General features: G+C 43.5%; 1 protein-coding gene across 3 annotated transcripts in view; it reads left to right on the top strand.

Annotated features, from left to right (window-relative positions):
• Positions 1-1,882: 1,882 nt before the first annotated feature.
• Positions 1,883-9,096, top strand: part of LOC134357631 (transcription factor TFIIIB component B'' homolog) — a 133,094-nt gene continuing 125,880 nt past the window's right edge. For all 3 annotated transcript variants that reach the window (XR_010020682.1, XM_063069258.1, XM_063069257.1), the window contains exons 1-2: positions 1,883-2,059; positions 8,072-8,323. Coding sequence is in view for 2 of the 3 variants with exons in the window: in XM_063069258.1 (XP_062925328.1) it covers positions 8,073-8,323 (251 nt within the window). In the remaining variant the exon portion in view is untranslated. The remainder of the gene's footprint in view (positions 2,060-8,071; positions 8,324-9,096) is intronic.

Below are 9,096 nucleotides of genomic sequence, written 5' to 3'. Positions count from 1 at the left end.
TTTATGATTTATTTTTTAAAAAATTAAATTATATTTATCGATTTGTAATCCAGGGAGCGGGAAGCACAGAATCAAATATTGCTGTGATGATTGTACGTTCTAGTATCAATTGTTTGGTGACAATAAAGTATAAAGTATCTTTCCCCACAGAGCCTTTGCAGTGGCTAGACCAAACTTCAGTGGCCTGCAATGTGCTATTCACAGTCAGGTCCAGTTCATTGTTATCTGCAGAAGTAGATACTGGACATGCACAAGTGCCACGGCAGCACCATAAAAATCTAAATTAAACATGTTATGCACAAATTTTATATTTTACTATTTTCACTCAGACCACTGGAAGACCAAGTTTTGGGCAGACCATTCTTCTTTCATTGATAATCTTTCAGCAGCACTTGATGTGTGTGTTGATGTGTGTTCTGGGGAACATCCTGTAGATGCAAGAAACCTATTATCACATGTAGGAAGATACAGTGAAAAGCTTGTCTTGCATACAGATCAAGTCATTACACTGTGCCTCAAGGTAAGAAAATAATTCCTGTTACAAAGCTACTTGAGATGAACCATGACATGGACTGTTGCATCAGCCTTGTCCTTGAGAAAATAATAATCATGTAACATAAATTACGATTGTAAAGTACAGTTAGCCTAATGTCAGAATTCAGGTCTAGTCGGTTCCTGTATAAAGTTGGCAAGGTTTGGGAAAATGGAGGAACATACATAAGAAATAGGAGCAGGAGTAGACCATCTGGCCCATTGAGCCTGTTCTGCCATTCAATAAGATCATGGCTGATCTGGCCATGGACTCACCTCCAAATACCTGCCTTTTCCCCATAACCTTTAATTTCCCCTACTATGCAAAATCCCATCCAACCTTGTCTTAAACATATTTACTGAGTTAGCCTCCACTGCTTCATTGAGCAGAGAATTCCACAGATTCACCACTCTCTGAGAAAAGCAGTTCCTTCTCATCTCTGTCCTAAATCTACTCTCCTGAATCCTGAAGTTTGTCCCCTAGTTCTAGTCTCACCTACCAATGGAAACTTCCCTGCCTCTATCTTATCTATCCCTTTCATAACTTTATATCCGTTTTTATATTTTGTGCTAGTTTATTTTCATAATCTATCTTCTCTCTCTTTATTGCTCACTTAGTGGTTCTTTTCCCAAACTACCAGTTTCCCACTACTCTTGGCGGCTTTGTATGCACGAGCTTTTAGTTAGAGGGGATTCCGAATCACTTTATTGCCAGAATATGAAATGTACCAGAACTGATGCGGAGCACAGATACATGACAATACTATAATAGACAAGACAATGGTGCAACTAGTAGAACGGTCACACGCACAAACATCAATAATCAGACTGAAATATACAGTATGTGAACATTTGAATGAACAGTTTAAGAATTATAAACAGAAAAGGGAGCGTAGGAAAGACCATTTAACGGATATTGTATAGGGACAGTTAGGGTATTACACCTGAGTGACTTTTATTGAAAAGGTGGATGTTGAAAGTTTAGTCAAATACGATAGAGGAAGCATTGTAACACAAAACGCCGGACAAATTCAGTAGGTCAGGCAACATCTATGGAACAGAGTAAACAGTCGACGTTTCGGGACAAAACCCTTCTTCAGGAAGCAAATGTACGGTTTAGGAACATTTGGGTCTAGAAGTATCCCACATAAAAGTTGCTGGTGAACGCAGCATCTCTAGGAAGTATTTCCTGCGTATGCTGTATTTATAAGGTTCTGCAGACCATGAACGTGAATTAATGAGAATACAGTACCACTGTATCAGAGACAATTCTCGGGCTGACATTTTATTTCGTGGTGGGTGAGCGGTAGGACCCGGCGGTGTCCAACCCGTCTTAGTGACGTCCCCGGTGGCTGCTGGGAACGGGACCGGGGCCGGGGACGGGAACGGGAACGGGGTCGGGGTTGAGGTTGAGGCGGAGGCGGGCGGGCAGGCAGGCAGAAAGAAGATGTGAGGTGGTCCGGACCGGTAGCCGGGGGAAGCTGACGTCCTCATGCCGCCTGACAACACGTGCCGGCGCCCATTACAGGTTGGTGGTCGCAGCTGGAGCGGGTAGGCCCGAGAGCAACCGGGGCTGGAGGAGGGGGTACCAGGCCCGGCCTAGCCCCGAGGTCCAGGTGAGGTTGTGGGCCTGGCTGGTTTGGGGGGTCCGCAGAGGCGCCCGGCATTCAGGGCTTGCCTCAGGGAAGGAGGACGCTGATTCATAGCCTCCATGTGCGCAGGAATTCGACGAGGGGGCCCAGACAGGCGGCTATTGTGGGAGCTGATAACAGGAAATGGGACTCCCTCTTCCCACTCCGTCCCTACTCCCCGGGGCTCCTGGACAGGCAGGGCTGACATCTGCTCTTCAGTTCCACACTGGGCCGTAAAGTTCAATGCAGTGAAGGTTTAACTCGCACTCTCACAGTCCTGGTCTGGAGAGCGGGGGAAGAGCTTGGGATTTTGCCGGGGGGCTTAGGGCGACATAATATCTCTCTCTCTCTCTCCCTCCCCTGAGCAGCTGCAGTGAAATAAAAGCCGGGGTCTCTCAGTGCGGTAGTTACATAGCTGTGATGCTGATTCACGCCTGACAAGTGTGCACAGTGGCTCCTGTGAGCCATCGAATAACAGCACCGTCATCTTAAGATATTTAATAATAGCCAGGTTGTTTGGAAAGGAAGGGAAGAAGCCTTGAGTTAATGGAAGTCTTTTTAAAAGTTCTTTTCTGGAGGTGTTTGTGCTGGTTGCTTGATCATTACTTTAAGTAAGGGCTCTTGAATGATTGTTGCATAGTGAACGTCATGTGGGGTTATTACTCAATTCCAATACCCATCGCCATCCCCTTCTTCTTATTAGTAACCTTAAGGTTTATGCTTCATGAATTTCAAAGTGGCATGGTTTTGAGGGTTATGTTACCTTTTAGAACACAGAAAATACAGCACAGTTACAAAGTACATGCTATTTGGCCCACAATGTTGTGCTGAGCATTTGGCAAACTCCAAAATCAATCTAATCCTTCCCTCTTACATAGCCCTCCCTTTCCAATTTTCTTCCATTCATATTGCTATCTTAAGAGTCTCTTAAATCTCCATAATGTATCTGTATCTATCATTACCCCGGTAGTGTGTTCCGAATCAGAATTGGGTTTATTATCACCGGCATGTGACGTGAAATTTGTTAACTTAGCAGCAGCAGTTCAATGCAATACATAATCTACCAGAAAGAAAAATATAAACAAATCAATTACAGTATACATATATCGAATAGATTTTAAAAACTTGCAAAAGCAGAAATACTGTATATTTTAAAAGAAGTGAGGTAGTGTCTAAAGATTTAATGTCTATTTAGGAATCAGATGGCAGAGGGGAAGAATCTGTTCCTGAATCACTGAGTGTGTGCCTTCAGGCTTCTGTATCTCCTACCTGATGGTAACAGTGAGAAAAGGACATGCCCTGGGTGCTGGGGGTCCTTAATAATGGACGCTGCCTTTCTAAGACACCGCTCCCTGAAGATGCCGTGGGTACTTTGTAGGCTAGCACCCAAGATGGAGCTGACTAGATTTACAACCTTCTGCAGCTTCTTTCGGTCCTGTGCAGCAGCCCCTCCATACCAGACAGTGATGCAGCCTGTCAGAATGCCCTCCACGGTACAACTAGAGAAGTTTTTGAGTGTATTTGTTGACATGCCAAATCTCATCAAACTCCTAATAAAGTATAGTCGCTGTCTTGCCTTCTTTATAACTACATCAATATGTTGGGACCAGGTTAGATCCTCGGAGACCTTGATACTCGGGAACTTGAAACTGCTCACTTTCTCCACTTCTGATCCCTCTATGAGGATTGGTATGTGTTTCTTCGTCTTACCCTTCCTGAAGTCCACAATCAGCTCTTTCATCTTACTGACGTTGAGTGCCAGGTTGTTGCTGCGGCAGCACTCCACTAGTTGGCATATCTCACTGGTGTATGCTCTCTCGTCACCACCTGAGATTCTACCAGCAATGGTTGTATCATCAGCAAATTTATAGATGGTATTTGAGCTATGCTTAGCCACACAGTCATGTTTATGTAGACAGTAGAGCAGTGGGCTAAGCACACACCCCTGAGGTGCGCCAGTGTTGATCTTCAGCGAAGAGGATATGTTATCACCAATCCGCACAGACTGTGGTCTTCCAGTTAGAAAGTCAAGGATCCAATTGCAGAGGGAGGTACAGAGGCCTGTAGTCGATGAACAGCATCCTGACGTAGGTGTTTGTGTTGTCCATGTGGTCTAAAGCCATGTAGAGTGCCATTGAGATTGCGTCTGCCATTGACCTATTGTAGCCATAGGCAAATTACAATGGATCCAGGTCCATGGACCACCATTCTCGTAGCTTTTAAAATATGTTCTATATTAGTTATTGCCTCCAGGGAATATTCGCTGGCTGTCCACTCTATCTAGGCCTCTTATCATCTTATACAACTCTTATCAAGTCACTTTTCATCCACCTTTACTCCAAGGAGATAAGGCCCAGTTTACTCAACCTTTCCCTCTCGATGATGCGGCCAAAAAGTTCTATTTTAACTTAATCAGTCCACAGGACTTGTTTCCAAAATGCATCAGGCTTGTTTAGATGTTCCTTTGAACCTTTTGAATAGAACTTTTTGGCCGCAATGAGCAAAGATATGTTTGGAGAAAAAAGGGTGCAGAATTTCATGAAAAGAACACCTCTCCAACTGTTAAGCACGGGGGTGGATAGATCATGCTTTAGGCTTGTGTTGCAGCCAGAGGCATGGGGAACATTTCACTGGTAGAGAGAAAAATGAATTCAATTAAATACCAGCAAATTCTGGAAGCAAACATCACACCGTCTGTAAAAAAACTGAAGATGAAAAGAGCATGGCTTCTGCAACAGGATAATGATCCTAAACACACCTCAAAATCCACAATGGACTACCTCAAGAGGCACAAGCTGAAGGTTTTGCCATGGCCCTCACAGTCCCCTGACCTAAGCATCATCGACAATCTGTGGATAGACTTCAAAAGAGCAGTGCATGCAAGATGGCCCAAGAATCTCACAGAACTAGAAGCTTTTTGCAAGGGAGAATTGGCGAAAATCCATTCTTCAAAAAGCATTTACAAGCTGTGATACTTGCCAAAGGAGGTGTTACTAAGTACTGCCATGCAGGGTGCCCAAACTTTTGCTTCGGACTCTTTTCCTTTTTTGTTATTTTGGAAGTGTAACAGATGGAAATAAAAAAAGTTTTCTTGCTTAAAATATTAAACAAATGTGTCATCTTTACCTTTATGCCTTTTGGAAATCAGTTCATCTTTTACTCGCTTAGCTATTCACAGTAACAGACATTTTGACCAGGGGTACCCAAACTTTTGCATGCCACTGTATGTGCAAGTTGAAGTTCCCCATGATACTTTATGTTCCATTCTTGCTTGCCTCAGATATTTCTTGGTGTATTGCCTGTGCCACTGTAATGTTATTATTCAGTGGCTGATATACAACTCCCGCCAGTGATTTTTTTTCCCTTTGTTATTCCTAATCTCTACCCAACATTCTGCTCCTTAGATCTTATATCGTCTTTCACTATCACCCGGATCTCATCTTTAATTAAAAGCAGTCCACACCTTCCTTACCTTCCTGCCTAGCCTTCCGTATTACCTGATATCCTTGGATATTTAATTCCCAGTCCTCTGCACCCTACAGCCAAATCTCTGTAATGGCCACCAAATCATACCCCTTTGTACTGATTTGAGCCAAAAGTTCACTGACCTTATTTTGAACACTGGGCATTCAAATAAAGAACCCTTTCACTCACTATGCTTTTAAAACCTTGTAATCTTTTACTCTTTTGCACTTGACTTTTTTTCACTCCACTTTTCTCTTTTTTAACTTTTTTTCTTTAGCTTTATCCACACTTTTCTTTTCCTCTTTATCCATACTTTTCCAGTCTGTTGAACCCATCCCACTACTATTTAGTTTAAAGCCCTATCCACTGCCCTAGTTATGCAATTCACTAGAATCCAGGTCCCATCACGGTTCAGATAGAGCCCGTCCCAATGGTACAGCTCCCTTCTTTCCCGATAGTGGTGTCAATTTCCCATGAATTCAAACCCACTTCTGCCACACCAATCCTTCAGCCACGCAGTTAACTCTCTAATCTTCCTGACCCTATGCCAATTTGCACATGGCTCTGGTAGTAATCCCGAGATTAATTTCTACTTTTTTGATTCTGCTCTTTAATTTAGTCCCTAGCTGCTCAAATTCCCTCAGCAGTACCACTTTCCTCGTTCTGCCTATGTCATTGGTACCCACATGGCCCACGACAACTGGATCTTTCCCCTCCCACTGCAAATTCCTCTGCGGGTCAGATAAGATGTCCCAAACCCAGGCACCAGGCAGGCAACACAGCCTTCGGGATGCTCTATCCTTACGACAGAGAACTCTGTCTATTCCCCTGACTGTACTATCCCCAACTAAAACTACATTTCTCTTCTCTCCGCCCCCCTCTTGAATGGCTCCCTGTACTACGGTGCCACAGTTAGGTTGCTCATCCTCCCCACAGCCCCCACTCTCATGTACACAGGGAGCAAAAATCTCAGACCTGCTGGACAAGCTCAAGGGCTGAGGCTCCTCCAGCACTGTCTCTTGGATACCACTACCCACCTCACTCGCAGTCACACCTTCTTGTCCCTGACCAGAGACCGGATTTGAGGCAGCTAATCTAATGGGTGTGACTACCTGCTGAAACAGAGAATCCAGATAACTCTCCCTGATGTGCTGCAGTGTTTGTAGCTCAGGTTCCAGACCATCAACTTTGGGCCTGAGTTCCTCAAACAGCCAACGCTTGCTGCAGATGTGGTCACCAGGAACCACAGTGGAGTCCACCAGCTCCCACATCATGCAGCGACAGCAATCACCTGATCCTGCATCATCCGTAAATTTAATTAGCTGTAATTTAGTGGCTTTTTATTTAACTGCTACAAAAGCCTTACCTGCTACTTACCTGTACCTCCTCGCTGAAGCCTCTTGAGCCAAATCCTCAAGTTCCCACTCTCCACTGGTCCACTCACACAATGGCTGCTCTGCTTTTACCCTGCTTTACTTTTATTTACTCCTGCTAATAAATCACAAAATGATTGGTCTGCCACTAATGCAGCGAGCCCCGCAAAATGATCCTTTTTACAAACGTTTGTAAAATTCTTGTCCCCGACCTGTACTAAGGTTGCTCTGAACGTGAATCGATTGGTCTGTCGCTAATGCGCCAAGCCCTGCAAAATGCTCCTCTTTTAAACTCTTCTCCTGACCTGTGCGAAGTGCTCGCTCGCTCTCTCTCTCTCCCCGAATCGATTGATCCACCGCTAATGCCAAATAGTGCAAAATAGTGAATAGAATTGAATGTTGAACAATTATCAATGCACACCCCCACTTCAGGAGGAACTCCAGCAATGATGATGATATCCAGCAACTAAACTATCTTCTTTAGTGTGAGGTCTGATTCCAGCCCATTCAGCTCTATGGTCTATTTGGGACCAAGGAATGTTCTGGGGAGAAAAAAAGAAACTCGGTATTAGTGAGTAGGTGCTGTTTGACAATGTTATCAATGTCACCTTCCTTTGATTGTTGGGTAGGAGCTTTAGTTCCTCCTGGATCCATCAGCCATCGATGTGTTGAATCACTGAGTCGTTACGGAAGGTTATTTGCATATTTTGATCAGAAGAGCACCTGGCTTGTCCACCCTGACCCATGTATTTTTAATGGTTTGTGTACTGAGGTCAAATAGTTCTGACCTACTATATGGCAAGTACTGTAATCGGAGGTGGGCAGTGATTTAATTAAACCAGTTATGTAGAAGAAAATCTGGAAAATTAACCTGTTGGGTTAAATAGAGATATTGACAATATTGGAATAATTTTAAAATTTAAATTAAAATAGTTGTAAAGTGCCTTTGTGGTTTGAATGAACATGTTTTCTGATTCCAGAATAGGGAATGTCAAATTTGAAAGTGGGAATATTCAGAAATTCATTTGATTGTGTAAAATTTTGCAGCTGATTATTTCCTATGCCTTACAGAATGTTACGTCGCTCAAGACTCAGCATAAGACCCAATGTGAAACCTGGTGGAAGGGTTCCATCACAAACTGGCAAGGGGGATGACAAGACTCGTATTTCAGACCAGCAGCTAATCTCCGAAGGAAGATCTTCCAATGAGAAAGAAGCTACTGAAACTCCGGCTGCTGTTGGGTCACCATTGCCCAGTGCAGGTGTTGAACATGGAGACAGAGATGACCCAGATGAACAGCAGGAAAATGTTCCACTTAACAAGTTTGTATTGACTCTGTTCAATATAGTGCAAAAGCAGCATAATTATAGTTATCACACGCCTTGTTCATACATAATTCTAGTAATAATTAGTTGTATCAACTGTAGGTTGCTGGTTCACTATCATCTGTATGTCTCAGTATTGCAGAGTCAGAATGTTCCTACTAAAGGGATGTTTCTTTTGTTGCTGTGCTTGAATAAACAGATTAGTTTCAAAATATTTTAGCTAATTATCCCATAATAATTTTTAGAAGAGTCCTGCGTATCCATGGTTGTTTGGGAAGTCGGTGCATTTCATCGGAGAATTCTGGATGTTGATATGGTATGACGTGCTGTGATTAATGACAGGAAACATGGCACAAATGAGGGCTGACTTCCACAGTTAGGGTTATGAACTTCCCACTTCCCTGGTAGCTCCGTATATCCCTTAAATAATTGGGACACACTGATAGAGAAGGCTGTAGCGAGCTGCTGAGTTTGGACAGAACTCCATCGACAGTATAACGGGTTTTTCTATTTAATTTACTGCTGTCACTGACAGCTATCACTCCGTGTTGGAAGTTGACTGAAACATCCCAGTGTGTAGTGGTGGCAGGGTCTGAATGACTTCGTGCAGAAACCTACCTGTGAGGTTCTTGACTAGTCAGGACATCAAACGTTATGGGGAGAAGAGAGGAGAATGGGTTGAGAGGAATAATAAATCAGCCATGATGGAATGGTGAAGCAGACTCGATGGGCTGAATGACCTACTTCTATGTACTGGGATGGAAAACTGG

This window comes from Mobula hypostoma, chromosome 16 (genome assembly GCF_963921235.1).
Source record: "Mobula hypostoma chromosome 16, sMobHyp1.1, whole genome shotgun sequence".
NCBI classification, from domain to species: Eukaryota; Metazoa; Chordata; class Chondrichthyes; order Myliobatiformes; family Myliobatidae; genus Mobula; species Mobula hypostoma.
Note: the sequence above shows the minus strand (reverse complement) of the source record. Positions and strands in the feature narration are given on the sequence as shown.